At 40.4% G+C, this 22,871-nt stretch overlaps 1 protein-coding gene across 2 annotated transcripts; it reads left to right on the top strand.

Moving 5' to 3' along the window:
• Positions 1-332: 332 nt before the first annotated feature.
• On the top strand, positions 333-22,575 carry vat1l (vesicle amine transport 1-like; the record flags this gene model as incomplete). 2 transcript variants are annotated; one of them, XM_080425772.1, is made up of 9 exons in its annotated part: positions 333-550; positions 1,624-1,753; positions 1,978-2,193; positions 3,367-3,509; positions 5,250-5,353; positions 5,970-6,025; positions 6,163-6,357; positions 18,727-18,810; positions 20,249-20,481. In XM_080425772.1, the coding sequence occupies 9 exons, from the start codon at positions 333-335 to the stop codon at positions 20,345-20,347; spliced, it is 1,245 nt and encodes a 414-aa protein (XP_080281898.1). In that variant the 3' UTR covers positions 20,348-20,481. The 2 variants fall into 2 exon arrangements, with proteins under 2 accessions (XP_080281898.1, XP_080281897.1); XM_080425771.1 differs by having other exon boundaries at positions 340-550; positions 18,727-18,806; positions 20,249-22,575.
• Positions 22,576-22,871: the final 296 nt, after the last annotated feature.

Genomic DNA, 22,871 nt, shown 5'->3' with positions numbered 1-22,871 from the left:
TAGATCGGCTATTTTCAAATGGCCGAAATAACTGAAGTGATGTATGTTTTGTAATAATCAAAATCTACAAAGTAACTAGTAACTAAAGTTTTCAAATAATTGTAGTGGAGTAAAAGTACAATATATTGCCTCTGAAATGTAGAAGTAAAAAATAATGAAAATTGGAAAGTAAAAATACCTCAAAATTGTACTCAAGTACAGTACTCGAGTAAATGTACTTAGTTACCTTCCACCACTGCGCACGGTGTTGCAGTTCTGAACGCACCAGAATACATTCTGATCCCAGAAAGGCTATACGATCAAGAGGAACATAACAGCTCGCCGGTATCATCATGGCCACAGAAGCTGTCAACATGACGGAGGAAACCGATCATATGTTGGAAAAGAATGTAAGAAAAGAGACGGAAAATGTGACATCTTCATCATCAGATGCCAAAGAAATGCGAGCGGTGATATTAACGGGTTTCGGGGGTCTGAACAAACTCAGGGTGACCAAGAAGACGATGCCCGAGCCACAGCGGGGAGAAGTGAAGATCCGCGTCAAAGCATGGTAACATTTACTGTGTATACATTGGAAAATAGCCGATCTACAAGCGCACAACACGTTGTGAGCTTGTAGATCTGCTATTTTAAAAAAAAATCTTTGAAATGAAATGTGGAATATTTGGGAGATTTTCTTTATGTGCCCCTGATGCACAATGTATGCAATGTCTTCTGTGTCTATCATTGATAGATTGTGATGATGTGTAATGTTGCATCTGCAGTAGGTCTAGCACTAATTCATTCTTTTTCTCCTTTCTTTAAACAAATATATATATATATATTTAAATTCATTCTCTGATTCCACTATTATGTAATTCTGCTGGCTTTAAAAAAAAAACATGCAGATAGTATAATTTCTTTTGATGATAGGTATGAAGCTACAGGTCCTTTTACTGTAGGTTGCCTAGAGCCTCACAAATATTAGCCTTACTTACTGTGAGCCATTTTTCTATGAAAATACGTGTCCTTGACAACAATATGACTAAGGTATCTAGCATGAACTTTGCTTTGCTATTGAGTTGATATCATGTTCACCCTCAGACAAGTCGTTTTCTTTATCTTACAGTATGTTTAGTCATTGGGAATGTAGCAAAATTGGTGGTGTGGTGAAAAGGTATTATTATCATCTTAATATAATGCATTATACAGACAGACAGATGGACAGACAGACAAATAGACAGGATTTGCCCTTACATCTTTGGAAAAAATATTTATGCTTGATGTGATATTTACATAATACTTGGTACACCAAATTGTAATTTGAATCATAAAATTGTGAAAATGATATTTACTTACTACTAGCTCTGATTTACAGGTTAGTTTACTTGACACTTTTTTCTGTTAAATTCTCAAAAATGTAAATAGACAGACAGACAAAGACAGACCAAGATACAGTACACTACATACAGATTTCCACGGGGCCTTCTTTGTAAAAGTGCCCAATTCTCTTGTTTTAGGTGAAAATGATAATAACTCATGGCATTTGTGTTTTACCATTGATTGATTAGATGACGGTATCTGAGAAGGATCATATTTCAGCAAAATGAAAACTAAAAATCGAAAGGAAATCCTATGTTACAGTGGTCTGAACTTCGTGGACCTGATGGTACGCCAGGGAAATATCGACAGTCCTCCAAAAACTCCTCTTGTCCCTGGATTTGAATGTTCTGGAATAGTAGAGTCAGTGGGTGAAAACACTAACGGCTTTGAGGTCAGTGAATTTAAGGATTAAAATACTGCAGTGATATTATGCATTGATGTGCATCCACTTTGATAAATTACCAAAGTACCAAAAGTGGTTAATGGTTTTGAGTCAACAGAAGCAGGTGGGCTGTTAGCACTGAAATGTTTTTCTCCCAAAAGCCATGTAATTACAGCATGATTTACATTTCTGCTAAATCATCCAGCCATCCATGCTTGCCATTTTTCTTCCAGATTGGAGACAGAGTTATTGCTTTTGTGAATTACAATGCCTGGGCAGAGGTGGTTTGTACACCGGCAGAGTTTGTCTACAAGATGCCAGATGAAATGACGTTTCCTGAGGCTGCAGCCTTCTCTTTGAACTTTGTGGCTGCTTACATGATGCTCTTTGAGGTTGCCAATCTCAGAGAGGGGATGTCAGTATTGGTCCATTCAGCAGGAGGTGGTGTGGTAAGTCCATTCCTTGAGGGACAGAGGGAGAATATGGAAAAGAAAATGTTGTCAGGGCTGTCTGCGTCCATGATGTTTAGCCTTCTGACTCTCCAGTGACATAGCCTCTAATTCATATAAAAAAGAACAGATTTCACACAGTGAAAGGGCCTTGAATTTACAGGTCTTACACTACTGTATCTGGAGGGTTCTGTAGTGTGTATTTACGTATACACAACGCACTCGCACACACACACACACACACACACACACACACACACACACACACACACACACACACACACACACACACACACACACACACACACACACACACACACACACACACACACACACACACACACACCCACACACACTTGTCTTGGGCGTCATTCATTGAACTAATCTTAATGGGACTGGCTTCTTCTCAGCTACAATGTGGAAATGATTATGTAGGTTGTAGCCTGTCTGGTAGTAGTGGATGGTAAAAATATATACAGATTTTCTTCATCTTTAACAGTTCCTTCTATCTAAATTATTAACATAATTTTGAGATCAAATAATTGATTATGTAATTATTTAACAGGAAGCTAGTTGTGTTATTAAATTAAATATACAGTATATATAGCCTACTATATGCTGTATGTATTAGGGTATTAACCAAAACGTTGGCGCGTCGACATCATTAACACAAGTCGACGCCCACCGGGAGAAGTCGCACCGATCCACTCCAGACTTGGCACAAACACTGTTCAGGGGTCTGCCATCCGAATAGTCATACCAGGGGCCACATGTGGCCCCCAGGGACCATGGTATGGGCCCCCGGGGGCCACAGTTGCTCTGATCCGCACCAAACTTAGCACAAACACTGTTCAGTGGTCTGCCATCAGAATAGCTATATGCTAAGGGTGTGTTCGGATATGCGCACCGGGAGCACACTCACGTATTGGTTTGTATTGGACCAGTGCGCTCAGTGCCTTATATCTGAACGCACCCTTAGACTTCTCAAGTGCCTACTCTTCCGGTTACCGTCAGCACAAGCCTACGGTTTCCTAACCATTGTTCGAAATATGAAACAATACTGCATCTTAATTGTCTCTAGTTGCAAATGTGTTTGTGTATTTTAATGTGAGAGTCTGTATGACTTTCATATACTGGTGTTGGCGAACCCTGATAACTTGTTCTTCTTTTCAGGGTCAGGCTGTGGCTCAGTTGTGCTCCACTGTACCCAATGTCACCGTCTTTGGCCTCGCCTCATGTTTCAAACATGTAGCCATCAGAGACTCTGTGACCCACCTCTTTGACAGAAATGTTGATTATGTACAAGAAGTCAAAAAGTAAGGGCAGATGTTTTGTCTGTAGTGCTTTTTTAAATCATATATATATATATATATATATATATATATATATTTTAGTTTAGCTAGCACGTCACACTATCATAAAAGCACTGGCACACTGTTATTGTGATATCAATGTGTGATTGGCACTGCAAAGATGCAGATGTTACCTGATGCCTTATTCTGTCGTGAGTGGCCTTGGTCCCCATGGTAACACAGCTCATCTCAAAAAGCAGTAGCAGTGGGGGTGGAGCCCTGGAGGCTCTTAAGAAAAATTATCTGTAGACAGTTTACCAGAGCCAATAGGGACATGCTCTGATACCTCACACATTTCTTAACCATTCACACTGCATGTTGTCAGACTGTCCGGCGGCAAATAGTAATACCCACATTCATGAACCTAATTGAAAAAATATATATATATTTTTTTATTTTTTTTAGCAATCACTGATGGAATCCTTCAGCATGTTGTCTCCTCTCTATTCAAATTCAAAAACACTAACACTAGTACACACACACACACACACACACACACACACACACACACACACACACACACACACACACACACACACACACACACACACACACACACACACACACACACACACACACACACACACACACACACACACACACACACACACACATAAAATAAGCCAAAATGCTAAGTTCTTCCGGTCACACCACAGTGTTTTCTTTCTCTTTTTTTAACTTATGCTGGTGCTGTCTACCCACATATCACAATGGTCGTAGGTTAATAAGCCTTTTTATCTCTTTGGCCCACACATTCTTCTCGGGATCAAGAGCAAAGTAAAATTAAATTGGTCTTTTTACAATAGGCGAATACCATGGGCATCACAAGACCGCCAAGCAGTTTAGCCAAGCAGCCTTGTGCCCAAGGCCTCAATGCAGAAAGTAAGGAATTAGGACCCCCCCGATCATTACATGCCTTTCATTCTTTCACATTAGTACCATAGCCACTATACTTTGTTGTACATCAAAAAGAGAACACAGCCAATCTATAAGCTCACAACATGTTGCAATCTTTTCTTTAAAAAAAAAAAAGTATTTACCCAGGGGTCGCTGAGAACAAATTATCTTTTTCTGGAACGCCCTGCTTCACAGTCACACACACACACATTTAACCTGGGAACTGCCCAGTACAACCACGGTCTTATACTGTTGGCCACTTAGCAGCTCCATTGGAGCAGTTATAGGGTTCAGTGCCTTGCTCAAGGGCACTTCAGCGGGGTTGGGGCAGGGGTAAGTGGTAGCCATTCACTTCCCCACCCAGATTGTTTCTGCCGGTCCGGGGAATCGAATCGGTAACCTTTCAGTCACAAACACGCTCCTCTACATTCGGCACAAATTGATCTACAAGCTCTCTGATGCGTTGTGAGCTTGTAGATCAACTATTTTTGCAGAATGCAAAAATAGGTAAATAAAAGGTAAAAAAGGTAAAAATAAGAAAACAATTCTCTAATATACAGTACCACCAAGAGACAGAGATTGGAGCTGCTCCACTGACACAGAATTAAAGGCCATATCTAAAATCATTTTGAGTGATATTATTAGAACTTTCAATTCAGCCTCCGCTTTACCTCTGGAGCTTAATGACTGAATTATGACGTTATTGTTTGTAGCTTAAGAAATTACTTATTCATGTTGACCTGTCTTGAATCAATTTTCCCACATCATCTGTAAGTGATTTTTTTTCTTTTTCTTTAATAATTTTAGGATCTCTCCAGAGGGAGTGGATATTGTTTTGGATTGCTTGTGTGGGGAAAACACCGGAAAAGGACTGGGTTTGCTGAAACCACTGGGAACATACATCCTCTATGGTGTGAATTATACTCACCTCAAATGTGTTATTGTAAACATTATTTCAATCAGTTTATTCCAACCGCAAATATCTTAACCATGCCATGCCTTGCTATGTTTTAGTCAAATATTTTTAGTCACATACTATTCAACTCTGGTGGCCGTCGAGCAATATATTAGTTTAGTCAAGTTAGTCACATTTGGCACAAGGGTTTCATCCTCTCAAGTCTCCCAGATGACTGTGCTGGGAATTAATTTGTTAATTTGAATAGATTTGTGACCTATGGTGACCATCACATTTCTGGTTTCCTGTTCGATTTTGTCATTGGCTAATTGCCTAATTCCTTTTAAATATCTATCACACATGTGAAATGATATGCAATTAGAGCTCAGGTGTGTCATCCATTGAGTTCTGAATTCATTAATATCATTACAAAGACATTAATTCATTATTGCGATTAATATGCAAGATGTGCCAGTGCATGCTTTGACAGTGCTACAGGTCTAAAAGTGCCAACTATTTCCCTGCTAACCATTTACCTTTAGTGATTTTTCTATTATTCACAAATCCCTTCAGCACAACCGTCTTCACTGCATACAGCAATCCTCTTTTTTCTGTCTGTTTGTTGTTTCCAGGTGCATCAAATATGGTAACTGGGGAAACAAAGAGTTTCTTCAGCTTTGCGAAATCTGTGAGTCTGAGATGCATTCTGTCAATCAACATTGGAAGAAACACCCTGTTATTTCCTAATGAACATTTCATGACACTGACACACAAATAAGATCCTCATGATGATGAATAATGTGTGTCTCTTTTGTTTGACTGTAGTGGTGGCAGGTGGAGAAGGTGAACCCCATTAAACTATATGAGGAAAACAAAGTCATTGCAGGATTCTCGCTCTTGCATCTCCTCTTCAAACAGGGAAGATGTGGCCTTGTGAGGACAGTGATGGATAGACTCTTTTCACTTTACAACCAAGAGAAGATCAAGCCTTTAGTCGACTCCCTTTGGGCCCTGGAGGAGGTAAGGACCTATAGTGGGTATGGGGGTTGTACAGTAGGGGTAAATTATGCTCAAATCCATCGTCACAATGGTAACATCATGATAAGTGATTTTTAGAGCAGGTGATATGTGAACATCCAGGATGCGGTCTGTTGTTTGTCACTCTTCTGTTCAGTGTGTTGTCAGCTGTTCATGCACATGCTGACGCAGATGGCGGATGGGTTATCTCCCATGTTCCACACTCGTTTCACGCCTGCACAAACAGTCATAGCCCATATACAGTACATCAGTCAATATCTCCTTTTCTACAAACTCTCATCACCAAGCACATCAACTCAAACCCACATATTCAATCCACATATTTCACCAAACACATTTGGCACAAAGGTTTCAGCCTTCAGTTTCATCCATTGGCACAATACTTAGCACATGTGGCTTGAATTCCGGTTTAACAACAATGATGCATGCTTTTAAATGAAGTCTTCCTCTACAGTTATAACTTAAGTCATAGAATTTGGCTATGTTTCCTGTGCATATTTTGATGGTGGTGCTATACCATCGCCTGTCACCAGGCTGGCCTTGCCACTTTTTGCTCTTCCTCGTGGACCTACTGTACCTGTGGATTATACCAGTGAAATACCTTTTTCTGGACAATGTGGTTGAACCTGACATGCGCTGATACTCTGCACCTTAATCTCATGTACAACGCGCTGATAATCTTGTTGCACCTTAATGTCTATGTCATGTACAGTATATATCTGCTGCTATGCTCATTCACCTTATGTGTCGGCTGACTAACAGCATGTACATACTCTACCGGATGGATATGCTATGTGTAAATGTGTACAGTAGATACCTTTCTTTTTACGGTGCAAATGAGGCAGATGCTTCTTGTCTCTTGTGCAAGTGAGAGAAATATCAGACATGTTATACATATATGATAGTACTGGTGCAGCAGCAGTGGAATGTAATCATAGTCATAGTCATAGTCATATAAGTGATAATGCCTTTGTGACTTTGTGACAGCCTGTGCCATTGAGACTGACATGATGATAGGCCTCAGCAATTGCTCAACAGATGGTTGACAGGTGGAAACTGCACCATTGTCCGCTCTACTTACAAGTAGACGTTTTGATTGTACAGGTAGCAGAATGGAATTGCACAGTGACACACACATCACAAGTGGAGGAAGCTGCTAGACGTACAGACATACTACATTGACAGGACCTATAAATTAACATTGTAAATATCTAGCATTCAAAACAGCTATATTTATAATGCAGAGCATAGAGAAGCCTCTCTACTGTAAAACATTACATTAAAGGTATATTGAATATATTAGTATCCTTTTTGTTTATAGGGAGTTAAGGAGAGTTTACCAGGGTGGACTTCTTCCCCTCCTGACATCACAAACCTGCTCAACTGCATGATTGTTGAATGTTGGGGGTGGGCAGAATTCGCTGTTCAAATACCCTTTTCCAACACTTCTAAAACATATTTAGCATATGAGATGCCAAATTATAACAGAAGTACTTTTCTTTTCACATTATTTGATTATCCAGCATTTATAATTAGTGTGGTTTTCTTCAAAACACACTTTTTGCACCTTTTCCTACAGATTTTTTCCAAATCTCACAAAAATCAGTACACGTGATCTATGGACCCATGCGATAAACCTATCCAAACGGCATTTTGATAGTCCTTACCGTTCGTCCGTAATTGGCTTCCAAAGTTAGTGGGAGGGGCTTTTTTTACCAAAAATCACGAACGAAACGTCCAATCGATCCCAAATTTGAATCACATGTCGAGGGTGGTTTACTCAACGAATCCCCAAAAGCATTTCCACTTTGATCCATAGGGGGCGCCACAAATGCGCAAAACGTAACCGTTCGATGCAAAAACATAATTTTTGGGGGGATCAATCCTCTCAAAATGAACCGCGAGTGATCTCAGGAGTGACGTGACAATTCAATTGGCCAGTTACATTTGTGGGAGGGGCCTATTTCTTTAGTGGGAAGGGCCTATTTCTTAAAATCGAAACGGCACGTATCACGAACGCGGGATCCGATCGGCACAGAATTCGAATCGCACGTCGCGCGGCCTCCGAGGGTATTCGTCCCGGCGTATCACTCGAGTCCCGGCGGCGGCGACCCCCGACCGGCGTCGGCGCAACCACACTTTGCAATTTCCCAGAATTGCGACGCGTCTAGTTGTCTGTTGTCCTGCCTTTATATATTTTTGGGGGCAGACAGATTAGGGGAATGACATTCAGCAAATGGTCCGGCCGGGCTTGAAATTGAACTGGGGAATTGCTGATCAGAGCATTGTGCCCATGTGTATGCGTCTTAACTACTAGACTATCGGGTCGCCCCAACTATTGTGTTGTTGAATGGTAAGCTGTGGTCCACAAACAGCATTTGTACGCATCTGTTGCCTATGTCCCGGTTAGAGAGGGGCAGTGTGAAGAGGTATGGCAATGGCATTTTACATAGCACTGTATTTTCCGTAACTCTGTGTGAAATAACGATTCTACTTAGCTAAGTGTGAACCCAGCCAGAGGAAGACTGTTGTTCAGATAGAGCCTTGCCCACTGGATTGTTGCTGGCTCTTTTCTGGACATTCTTGTGCCCACTAATCAGAGCTATAGCATTACAGTATGTTTGAGGTGATATCAATGAATCATGTCTACTGGGTTTGACACACTACTACTGGATGTTACCACCCCACAATATGGCAGATGCTACCGCATCTACACTGACCAGCTGCAAAGCTCCAAAATGTTCAAGAAATCCTGACCCTGGGGCTGTTGGATTTTGGGGCCCACAGGAAATTGATGGTTGTGATATATTTTTTTTTACCTAGAGTCATTTTGGTTGGACTTGTAAGTACATTATTGCTTGAATGACTTTGTTCATGAACAGATTAGATGTTCTGTCATGCTCATTTTTATTTTTTATTGATTGAATACTTTATTAGTCAAAAATGTAAAACAGAACGGACGTACAGCATAACAATTGGGCTAAAAGGGTAATACAATTTCCATAATGGTCCTATGTATTCAATTTATCAACAGAGCATAGAATATTCATAATCATTAATTAATGGCAAGTGAATAATATTATATAATAATTCTTTTTAAGAGTATCAGTACTGATGACATTTGTTTGTTGGCATGTTTAGGCCTATCTGTAGACTACGTCACTTATTCCATGCTCAGTTAAAATATGCTGACATATGCAGGGTAACAGTGGGCAAGAGTGAGTGAGCGAGACAGACAGACAGACAGACAGACAGATAGACAGACAGACAGAAAGACAGACAGACAGACAGACAGACAGACAGACAGACAGACAGACAGACAGACAGACAGACAGACAGACAGACAGACAGGCACACAAACAAAGACAGAGAGGCACAGAGGGAGGAGCAAGTGAGAAAGATCTTTTATTATTTTTGTTTTTCTTTTTTGTTATTCTAAAAGTATTAAACAAGGGCTCATATACAAAATGTAAAAGTAAACACACCCCCAACCCTACTCCTTGACTGATGGGGTATCGTGTGTCCCATCCTAAAAACAGTCTTGGTTTTGTAGCTACAATCTGAAATATGTTATGATGGTTGGTGTGTGCTCTCTTCAGATTTGCCTTTTTCATGGGAAGCTGCCCTCATATATTGACAGCAGAAGTTTGGCAGAATGTCCATGCATTCACTGGATCCAATGCCCATGACAAACCTAATTAAAAAGTAGTGGGGAGGCATGCCAGGGCCCAGGAAGCCTCCAATTGCTTGTGTGCATGGCAGCAAAATCTCAGGGGTGCTGGTTGGCCTAAATGTTGACCCTGCAAACTATTTAGCCAGGAATGAATCATTGGGAGAGATCATGTGAGTGGGAGTGAATAAGAGGAAATAGTCTGACTACTTCATTTTTAATAGCATCATTGGCTCAGAGAAAACATGCTTGTGCTTCCAATTTGCTGTCCCAATGTAAAATAATTGCCATTTAGTGTCTAAGAGTTAGCCTATCATTCTTATTTATGGTTATAAGATTAGTCCATCAACTGCAAAACAGCACATTAAAGCTTCCATTGCATCTACAATGCATCGGGATCATATCATTCTCCTCTTCGTCATTGCTAGAAAACAATAAGATGGTCACAACAGTGTCTGACCTAATTGTTGCTCTATGCTGGGCTTGCACACATTTTAAACAAATGAATGCTCATGAGACAATGGGCTGTGCACAAAGGGGGACATTCAGTTATGTTTCTGTGTGGACTCCAATGAGAATGCAATATGGCATCCTCAGAAATTTGATGTTATTGGTTAACATCCACTGATGCAATGATGCAAACATAACATCAAGGTAAACACATAGCAGTCAAATAAAGTTAAATACAAAATTAAACAAACTAAAACACAAAAACAAACGTAATACAGCACCAAGAGACAGGAACATATCATGCTGTTTAGTCTCAATTCTAGACAGTCATTGTATAAGCTGTGTTTCTGCTCCTATGAGATAAAGAATTCTGGAATAGATTCTGTCCAAACCTTTCATAGATCTGGTTTCAGTTGCTTAACATCGTTCAGTCCAGGTGTATCCGAATGCCTTTTTATTTTATGTATTTCACTTTTACGGAAATAATTGAAATCCCTGCATTGGAAACACTGAGATATGTACTGTAGGATGAAAATGTATATAAGGAGGAATATACTCACATACACAAACACACCCACATCCTTGTGTTGCAGCAATTGTAAATTGACCAGTATATTTCCAATGTTACATTTCTAATTAAAATGAGCACACACATCCATTATTGCCCAATGGACTGAGAGGAGTTTATTCTGAATTCAATCCTGTGAATGCATTTATAATAACCTAACCTAACCTAAATCAGCTTGAACTCGGTTTGACATACAGAGTAATAGATGAAGGTTCAGATAAGGTGGAGATGGAGAGAGTAGAGAATGTAGGATAAGCTCCATTTAGTAATGTAACAATAGATCTAAATTAAAATATGTCTATGTGTACATATTTTGCTTATATATTAGAGCCTTATATTTACAATGTAATGAAGCATCAAAATTACAATGAAATATGTAAATGTCAATGATTTACTCAGAGACAATTTGCTGTTCTACTTAGTTCCTTTTAAAGCTCAGTGCTATTAGTGGAGACTTAAATAGAAATAGATTGCTACAGAGAATAATACCATGTTTAATTAAATTAGTCTTGACAGCACTGTCACTGTCACTGTGCTGTTTGAAAAGTCAGTGTGACTTTCATTTTAATATGTCCCATTAACGACAGTCCCTCTCTCCACACTGTCTAGACTCTAGACAGTTAAATGCAGTCTGGCCTGAGATTGCCTTTCTCTGTGCGGCAACAGGCAATTTATGTGAGATCTGGCTGGCTCAGTTCTGTGAGCGGGCTGAGTTATTGTGATGTTTTGTTACACAGTAGCTTAGAGCAACAGATGAGCCTATGGCTCCGGCTCCAGAGAGTGACCAACATTGGGGGAAAACACCAAAACCAACAACACGAGGCAGGAAGTTCAAGCTTTGAGGTTCAAAGTCGATTGTTTCTTTTACACTATAATAATAAATAAAAGCAGGAGCAGCGGAATCAGGGGGGGGGGCGGCAGGAGGGGAGTGTAGGGGGAAAGGGGGAGGGGGGCTTTCAGAGCACTCCAGAGTTAAAAGAACTGTATGATCGTCATTAGCGCCACAGATTCCAGCTTTGAAATCCACTTTAGATCAGAATAACATTCACTTGTTTCTTGTGCACGAGGAGGGCTACTTAGGGGTCCAGATGGCTGCATCTAAACCCCATACCCCTTCCCCTCTGCACTTGCTGGCGGTCTGCTCATCTCTGCATCTGGGAGGAACTGGTTTTCTTCTGCTGCTTTGGCCTTTATTCATTAAGACCGGGAACGCATCTGTGACATTTTAAGATTTCTTTGTCTATTCAAAAATAGCAGATATACAAGCTCATAGCGCGGCACCTACTGTATGAGCTTGTAGAGTTTGCTATTTTTTTATGTTTTAAAGCGAACATTTTATACTCTGCTTCTGGGGGTCCCTGAAACAACACATTTTGAGATGGGGGTCCGCGGCCAAATACATATCATTTTGGGGGTCCTTGACATGGAAAAGTTGGAACACCACTAGCAACATACTGTTAGGATTTAGAAAACATTTTTAAATATGTATTTGGCCGCGGACCCCCATTTGCACACATTTTCAAGATAAAAAAATAAATAGCAGATCTACAAGCTCATAGCGCGGCATATCTGCTATTTTTGAATAGCCAAAGAAATCAGATGCGTTCCCGGATGGAATGGGTTAAATAGGGAGAGAGATCGAGCCCAGCACCAATACAGTAGGAGACTGCTTTGGGTGTTGTCAGCTCATATCCTGCACCTGCTCAACAATTACTCATTTGGGAGTCTTCCCAGTGACTGCACTGGCATTCTTTACACTGCAGTTCAAAAGAAAAATCATGCATACACACAAATCTATAACATATCAAAGGAATTAACACAAGGCCAGCTATAATCCAAATTTGAGGGACTATTTTAAGAGGATGTGAGCACGACTCAAGTTTTCCACTGTCTTCCCTCATTACTCAAGTCATGTTACATTTGTGCATCGATGGGACACTCCTAGACGTGGGAAATCGTAAAAAATTGCTCAAATAAAAGCTTGCCTCTTGCACATGTAGACAGTAGGCCCTACTAACTACTGCTACTATAACATGCAGAATGTAACTGCACAACAGCTGTTAGCCTAGACAACAAAGTCAGCAACATTATCCAATGTTGAATTAACCACTGGTAGTCAAGATGTTGTTTTCTTCTGGAAAAGGGTCACGCGATGCGGTTGTGATGAATATGCACAAACTTAGCAAAATGAAAACAGTATGGATGTAGGCTACTCTTGCCATTTTTGCAGTGTTGTTCTGGGATGCACAAGTGTCAATCAATCATGTTGTGACTCCCTCTGAAACTGTGATGAAAAGTACTGAGACCGTATCCATCTACTACAGAGTTGTTGGGTGAAGCAGGAGTAATTTAAACGCATACATCTTTTTTTCATTTCTCTTTTCTGTGAGCTATGATGCTGGGAACTGAAGAATATAGAAGTGAATTGCGAATGAAAGGGAATTAAGTGTTATTAAAGACAGTTCTTCACTGCAAAGGCCAAACCTTTACTCAACTATTAGATTTGAATTATTTGCTCTGTTCTTACACTCACATTATAGGAATATTAACAATATGCAATATTGTTTGGTGCATTATTTTTTCCTTTTTTTGTTCATTTCTTCTTTGATAAAACATTAAAGTTGAGAATTTTCATAAATTTGTATCCATCAACCTGCAGGCTGAGGTAATCGAAAAAAGTAGTTTCTCACATAGAATGTTTTTCTTCTCCTCTGTCGTCTTTACTTCTCTTTTTTTCCCCTTTTCTTTTCTTTTCTTTTCTTTATAACTGCATGGGGCCTGCTTAAATCTTAAGTTCACCCTCTCAGGCTCAGTACCTCGATGTCCCGGAACTCCCAAGTTCAGTTCACATTGGTGGCTGTGTTACTGTTTTGTTTTATTTCATTGTTATTGTCATGTTACATGATCGCTTATCATTGCTCTTTGTCAAGATTGTATTAACCCTGAGAGGATTTGAAACCAGCCTGTCTGTTAGCATCAGTCTTGTTATTTCATTAAGTGACTGCATGTCACTGACAGGGTTTCTGTTGCTTCTCACTCATGTTTGAACTGAATTTCTTTCTGGTGTGATTCTTGACTGCTTGTCACTACTGCCACCTAAGGTGCATTTAATCAAACTGCAACTACTGTGCACTTACTGTGGATCCTAACATGTGACTATATAGTCTGGTTTACTTGGCATTTCCTCTGAAAATGTGAATGTGTGAACCAATGTATGAATTTGTGTCTTATCGGTGATGTCTCTAAGTGCACATCACAGGATGTTTTTGGACAGAATGAGGTCACTGGTTAGCCTATGATTGAACACTGCTTTCAGTGTTCTTTGTGGGGGATAAACCCATACTGTGTTACAGTGCATTGCATACTCCAGCTGAACAGCTATAGTCAGAACAGATGTTGACTAGCTGGAGTAGTTCGGCCACTGTGAATGGTCAGAAGTTCGTCAGACATTGAAGGTGGGTGTGATAGCCCGACTTCATCCACTGCCAGTGAAAGCGAGTGAAAGCAGCCATATAGTATTGAAGAGATGTTGGCTGAGGAGAGGTATAGTCTCACGAGCCAACCTCCAGGAGGTACAAACACCTCTGAAATCCCTCTCTAGTGACTATGCGTAAACACAACCTGTCGCAGGAAATGGCAAAAAAAAGTCATTTTGCCAGAGCGCGAACCAGGTATTAAAACCCCCACTTCTAGACAGTGCTAGCTGTACACTGCTTCAGTAGACCGACAGAGCAGATTACTGAGTGGGCAGGGTCTGGCGTTCAGAAGTGTTCGGTGGCTGTATTGGCATTTGTCTGACTTACGTTTTTTTGGTTCGGCCATCTGAAAAAGAAACCTTGTTCGTGGGGAATCTCTGTATGTAGCCGTACATAGTCTGAATAGCTGCAGTTCGCTCAGCTGGGTAGGTAATAACTACAAAATGACATCATTCAGAACCTTGGCTGGGTCTCTCAGAACAATATGTCGTTTGTTCTTGCACCTCGGAGATGTTCTGAGCAGCAGAAGTAAGTTCAGCTATTGTGATTGGCCAGATGGTCAAGGTGGGCATGATATACTGGATTATTGTCTCCGCCAGGCCATAGGCATGGCCAGACTATGTTTTGCACCCTGTCCGTCCGTCCGTCCGTGTGTGTCCGCCTGTGTTCGTCTGTGACCAGCTAATCTCCGGCACCGTTGGCTTGATCGCAGCGAAACTGTGCACACACACTCCCTGGATGCCAATTCAGAACCGCTGCCCCAAAATGTTCACATGGGCCTGTTATAGCGCCACCAGGAGGCCGCGTTCTGCAAAACACATTTACAGTACTCCTACAGAATTGGTACACAGTATCTCTATAGTCATTAAACAAAACTTTCAAATTTTTCATATTCCATCCTGATTGGCTAAAAATGGCTTCCAAAGTTTGCAGGAGTGCTCCGTTTTGAACAAAATGCCTCTAATCATGAACACAGCATGCAATTTCCGTGAAATTTTGCACGCACATTCCCACTAGGCCGAGGAAGAAATGCCACTTGAATTTTCTCAAGTCAGCCTCATGGTAGCCTGAAAGAGCGAGCCCTATCGATGGTCTTGAAGGGCGGATCCAAACCCAGGCGGTTGGATTCCAGCGCCGCTTCCTATTGCTTCACACAATCTATCCATTCCTGCAAGGTTCTCCCAGGCTTTTTTTCTTTTGAAACAAAAAAAAAAGGCATGGATTTCCGAGGCTAGCCTCATGGTGGCGCTATAACAGGCCGATTCGTGTTTTTACCTATAACTGCACTGATCTGTGTAAAACTTTGTATGCACACTCCCTAGAGGTCAAGGAAAAACCTTTGCCCTGCATTTTTTACATCTGCCTTTTATAAAGCCATTTTTCTACAGATTTTTCTGATTCCATCTTGATTAGCTAAGATTCACATCTAAAGTTTGCAGTAGTGGCTTGTTTTCAACAAAATGCTGCAAATCATGAACGCGCGTCCGAGTGTGGTCACACTTTGCAGGCATTCACACTATGTTGAGGAACAAATGCCACGCTTTTAAAGGTATCATGACATTCATTTTCACTTTTTTTATTTTCAATGTTTTATTTGGGGTTTTATGACCTCAATTACACCCAAAAAACCTGAACTTAGAACATTCAGTGGATTTTCTGTGGTCTGGGGTTTTCTGAATAATTAGGCTGAAAAGTAATCTGAGCTTGGCCCTTCGACAGTGAGGTCACAGTCGATTAATCCCGCCCACTCTCCTCCTCGCCCCTCCCCTCCCCTATCCTTTCCTTTGGGGGGGGCGGAGCAGAGGCGATGATTGACAGGCAAAATCCCTCACCAGCGACACCCGCAGGCAAAGATTTATTTTTTCATTGCAGTTGAAAAGGCTTTAGAAATGTGAGAGAAAAACACCTGCCATGGATCACTGGAATGGAATTTTCACTTAAAACTTTTTGTACACTTTTGAAGGACCAGGACAAAGACTTTGAATGTGGTGTAAAAGTGAATGTCATTAAACCTTTAACATTGGCCTGTTATAGCGCCACCAGCAGGCCTAATTTAGCAAAACACATTTTTGGAAAAACATTACTCAAATCATGAATGCAGTTTCAGATTGCCGTGCAAGGCCTAAGAAGAAATGCCACCCTTTTACAATGGCCTATTATAGCGCCACCAGGAGGCCACAATAACCTACCAGACCTGGCGGAGACCTGTGCTCCGAGGAGCACTTTTTCTAGTTTAGTTTTGTTTCCACATTCTGCCAGCAGCGAAAGCATAGATAGTTTTGAAGAGACATTGGATGAGGAGAGGTATACTAGTCTCATGAGCCAACCTCCAGGAGGTAGAAACGCCCCTGTAACCCCTCTCTGAGTGGAAATGCATAAACACAACCTGTCATAAGAAATGGCAAAACCTCCATCCATACCATAATTTGCTTCAGCATGTCGGAGGAATATCCAGGTATTACAACCAGCACTTCCAGTGCTACCTGTACATGGCTTGTGAGCGAACGAACCAGGGTGTTGCCAGGCAGATTCATTGAGCTATATGGGCAGATTACTGAGTGGGTGGGGTCTGGCGTTTAGGACTCAGAAGAGTTTGGTGGCAGCATAAAATGCTTTCGCCCTCCCTGAACTTTCTTCGAATCGACGCCGAAGCCAAAAAAGGTTTGGCGTCGGTTGGACTCTTTTGAAGTATGTGTGGGGCATAGCCTACTCAAGCCCCCAGAACCACGGTGGAACAGTGAAGCGTCCAAGCCTAGTGGTCAAATCTTATATTGCAACACTTCCGCATTGTGCGCCTGCATCTGCCGTTTGTGCGCCTGCTCACGACGCGTCAAGACCCATGGACCAATGGAATGGACCCATGGAACCAATATGGAACCAATGTTTCTTACTTCCGGGTGCTTCAAAACGCCACTGAGCAATTTCATTGAAATGAATAGCTGGGGGCGGGGCAATCCGCCCTTTAGATATATTATAATTCTATGGGCATACTGTATACTGTAATGTGGCCCAAACACAGATAAGCTACTGTAGGTCTTCTCTGTTCTCCTCCGTCTTCCTGATCAGCTGAAAGATCAAATAGCTAAATTCGAAGAGTATGATCGGCAGAGCGCAAATCTCCGCCAGGTGGGTGACAGATCTGTCTTTCAGCTGATCTGTCTGTCTAATCAGCATGAAGACCTAATAGCTAAACTAGAAAGGTGCGCTCAGTAGAGTGCAAATCGCCACCTGGAGACCTTGATGGACACAGCCTTGGTCGATGGTCAATGGTCAATGGTCGAGTCAACGACGTCACCACCACACGCATACACGGAACTAGCGGTAAAAGCACTGCCATATGAAACACCGACATCACGGTTAAAAATGCACACAGCAGAAGCTGATAAAAAACAAACTGCAAAAGTAAGGAGGGAAAAGACGTCACTGAGTGTAATAAATGTAATGTGTTTAAATTGGTTGAAGGATATGTGTCTGTGTGATAGATATTCAGGCGGTTCTTTGAGCTAAAAGTCGAGTTGTTCCGATCATAATGTTGGGGTGTGATACCGATCACTGATTCTCTTCCCCAGGATCGGTCAATACCAACATCAAGTTTAAAAAAAGAATGTTTAGCCTTTACTATAGAGTAGCTATCTGTACTGACTGTCTCTTCTTAGAATGGTCTTCTTACCCATTATTGTACCCATATTGACACTGTCTTTGCATAGACTTTTGGCCTATACAGTAGGTTATGGTTGCCCATTATTAAACTCTCTTGAATAGGCCCTCCAAATATGTGATTATTAAATGTGACAATTTATTTTGGTGGCCGATCAGTCGGAGCACCTCTACCTAAAAGGAATCTTTATAGCCAGGTGAAACAGGAATGCAATCTCTGTACACCTTACATGGCAGGCTTTATTTTTGGGCCAAAGAACCATATTATCTACAAAGAGAAATCTTTGTCTGTTTGTCTCTGAGGAAGGCGCAAGTTGAAACGTCAGTCACCCCTGCAAAATAATAAAACGTGCAGGCCCAGTCGAGTGCTCCAGTAATTTATTTGGGTATCTCTTTTGAAGTGCCCAGGTATTTATCTTCCTAACCATATTATCTAGTATGTTAAACGATAATTTTAATGGTATTCTATTGCATGTTTGATGTGCTACTGTATATTAAAACTGTTCCATTCATTTTGATTGTTTAATCAGGTAAAAGAGGCCATGCAGAGGATTCACGACAGAGGCAATATTGGAAAACTTATCCTGGATGTGGAGAAGTCTCCGACACCGTTGGTAACAAGATGATTGTTGATGTGTTTTATTTTAGTTCACTGCGGCAATAAGTCCAGTATATCAGCAAATGCGGCAAAACCATCTGTCGCACAGCACCATAATAGTGACTCATCTACTTACACTCTTACACTAAGTATCGAAGTCAAGTAAACAATTACACTTTCAAAGACTATAGCATTACAATATAATCTATAAATATTCTCTGAAAATGTTATATACAGTATATTATGCTTATTTACAGTATATATTATGCGTTTACACACACACACACACACACACACACACACACACACACACACACACACACACACACACACACACACACACACACACACACACACACACACACACACACACACACACACACATATATATACTTACATGCTGCATGTAATACATTCTATTATTATTCTTATCTCTTTTTCGCACTGTTGAGGAAAGCCTATGGTACTTCAATTTCACTGCCTGCATCAGCGCAAGCAGCTGTATTATGTATGTGCATGTGACAATAACATACTTTGAACCGTGCAATTTCATGAATCTCTGAAAGTAGAATTGTTTTCACATTGCCAGGTGGTATAGGAAACAATCACAGTGAGTATGATGTCATTATCTTGTACAATAGTTTCCATGGTGACCTCAACATCTAACATTAAACATGTTTAATATTAGATGTTTGGACAATTCATGTTCACTGCATCATTAGAAGAGGTAATAGGCAAGGACGCGCTGATACATTGTTGCTCCACTTTTTTTTCTTCCATTACTTTTCTACTATATATACTATATATCAGTGGTTCTCAAACATTTTCATGTCAAGGATCATTTTATATTATATTATATTATATACGATCTAGAAGCTGACAACGCATTTCGTTGTCAGATCGACTGTTTTTGAATACTTGAAGTTCGGGCCTCACCGCCAATCCGACTGATATGCCCATATATGGAGATCTCTGTATCTGTCAGTCATTGTCCCTTTTATGCCCATATATGGAGATCCCTGATGTCATCAGTATATGCCCACATATGGAGCTGACTGATTTGTTTGCTTCCAATCTGGGAACCCAGAGCCAACTGAAAAGGAAAAACAGCGACCTCTGCTGTTTGTTACTATCCATCGCAGAGCAGAATCTGTTCTTGAGAGATTAGTTTGCGCCTGATGCCACGACGAATGGCTGAGTCATGGTTACATGAGCATGACGTCTCCCTGCCGGTCCTCCCTTAGGCCAATTTTAATATAGGATCGCCAAAGTATTATTTTATACTTTGGCCAAAGTGGTTCAACTGATTTTGATGCTATATTATGAAATTTTGCAGGGGACCCCCTGGAACCCACAGCCCCCCATTTTGAGAACCACTGCTATAGATAATATTTTGTGCTCGAATAGTACCCTAATATGTGGATAGATGATATTCAGTGTAATATTCTCATTAGATGGCCAGTGACAGCACAGAAACCAGTGAGGCAGGGGAGGAGGAAGAGGAGCCAGAAGGGGACAACGATAACAAGGAGCGCATGCCCTTCATCCAGTAGAACACAGCTGTCACACTACAACAGGCCTGTTTGGAGAGCTCCACCAACCGAGGGTCATGTTCTACACACAGAATCAGAACTACACACTGCAAGCAGAAACCACTATACAGTATGTACCTATTTATATGTACTGTATGCTGTGATGTGTGTACTGTCTTACATTTGTGTCTATTGTTTTACATTTAATTGGTTAGATATACTTGTAATCACCTAAGACCCCTCATCATAAAATTGCCACTCAACTGAAGTGCCATTATTAAAATAGTGTTATAAACAATGCCATTTTAACCAGTAATGGAAATAGGTTCATGTTAAGGGTGTAACGATACAGTAACTGTCAATGCATCGATTTTAATTTCAATGATCCAACTATATCGATATGTAAACAGCAACACATCATATTGTGTGAATTGTATCGACCTGAAATCGTATCGCCTTGCAAAGAATCGATTGTATCGATACTAAGAACTTGTGCCTTGTATTTGGCAATGTTAAAACAAGAGGGTTTAATTACTTCACACTGAGTTCCATATCACTACATCTCTTTAAATACGTGGAATCTCTGCATGCGTGTCAATATGTGAGTTGGTCCATATTTGGTCAAATAAAATGTCTATGTATTTGCTAGTGAATCATTGTGTTTACTTATTTATACCCATAATACTACCCGTTTCCCTTAAAAGACAAATCCTGCACTGTACACATATACATTTCCCACAAATAGATGTTTGGGCTAAATAATTATTGCATTGATTTTAAATCATTGTTTTGTATCGTATCGCTATAAATGAACGAATATCGTCTATGTATCGTCAACCATGTATCGTGATGCATATCGTATCGCTGTTAAAATGTATCGTTACACCCCTAGTTCATGTCCATGTTTGTTTTTTGACAAGCAACCTCAACAAATCTGTATTGTATCATTGGATGAGTTGTGAATGAGTTTGACTGCTTGTATAAATATAAGCAGACAAGCACATCATTTGTGATAAAGTGCAACCAATGCACGCTGCATGGTCATCACAGCTAAAAATGTAACTTCTTTAAATTAGCAATGTTAAATTCTGCCTTATGCTGTCCCATTTTGGTTTTCCACCTCCAATGAAGATAACTGGATGGATAGTGGAAGTACAAATCTGAAATTATCCCAAGGTTTTCTTGCATCTGACCATGAGAATGAATCAAAACTTACTTTATATAAAGGAAGAAATGTCAGAAATTCTGATGCTCCCAAAACATAATGTATTTCTTATGCACTATAACAGCATTTTGATCGCAGAGATCTTCACCAGGTTCTGCATTCTAACACACGACAGCTCCTTATGTACCTGTGGGTCTCTGGGTCTTAACCATTATACAGTTTATGAGAAGATGTATACAGTAGGTTATCATTATGAAGGTGAACAAATGCATTAAGAAATTGATAAATAAATTCAATAAATATACAATTATCTTAAGATGTATACACATTAAACACATAATAGGTGAAAGATAAAGAATTGTTTATAAATATATCTATATGACATTTTTGATTCTAACTACAATGTACTAGTTTGTAGATGTATGATCACCAGTGCCTTTGAGATAGAAACCATATAGCTTTTCTATATTTGGAATATGCTCCTCCGACAAATCTTACTCATCTGTGGATCATGAAATATTGCTGCAACTGAATTACTTTTGTTTTGACAAAGTAAGCCCAACATGTAACTACAGGATTGTAATCTGTCAATACAGTGTTAATGGCCTTGTTTACATAATGATAAGATTTTCTTTCTCTATTATACTGTATGACAGCCTAACTCATTGATTTTGAGGCTGTGAAAAAGTTGTTTACATTTGTGATGATGTTTGTTAATACTGGAGTAACGTTTGTGCTATTTAGAATTATACTACATTGAGAATCTTACGGAAAGCTCCATTTCAAGAATGTCCAAGAACTTATGGATATACCTGAACTTTATGTGGTGAAATAAATTCTGTATTGTCTAAGAGGGGACAAACATTTACCACTGTGACTGTAAACTATTCACAAACGTCTTGGTCTGCTACAGTACATTCCATGGGTGTATTGTGATCGCCTGGTGGTGCCTCACAATAAAAGTGTCATAAAACTACTGTACAAGTTACTTTATGGATGAATTAACGTATGGCGTCAGGAAGCGTTAGTGTTGAGTAATTTGCTACCATGGACTTGGGGATTCATAAACTGCGGGATAAAATGCATCTTATTTTTAATGTCTATGGTCTGTGTGTGTGTGTGTGTGTGTGTGTGTGTGTGTGTGTGTGTGTGTGTGTGTGTGTGTGTGTGTGTGTGTGTGTGTGTGTGTGTGTGTGTGTGTGTGTGTGTGTGTGTGTGTGTGTGTGTGTGTGTGTGTGTGTGTGTGTGTGTGTGTGTGTGTGCGTGCGCTCTCAGTTTATGCGTGTGAATACCCTGTCTGTGCCTTTATCCAAGTTAAAATATGAAAAAAATAAAACATATACAAGTGCTTAGCACTGGAATCTAATTATGTAATTAAAT

Source organism: Gymnoscopelus braueri (genome assembly GCF_963280865.1).
Source record: "Gymnoscopelus braueri genome assembly, chromosome: 1".
NCBI lineage: Eukaryota > Metazoa > Chordata > Actinopteri > Myctophiformes > Myctophidae > Gymnoscopelus > Gymnoscopelus braueri.
Note: the sequence above shows the minus strand (reverse complement) of the source record. Positions and strands in the feature narration are given on the sequence as shown.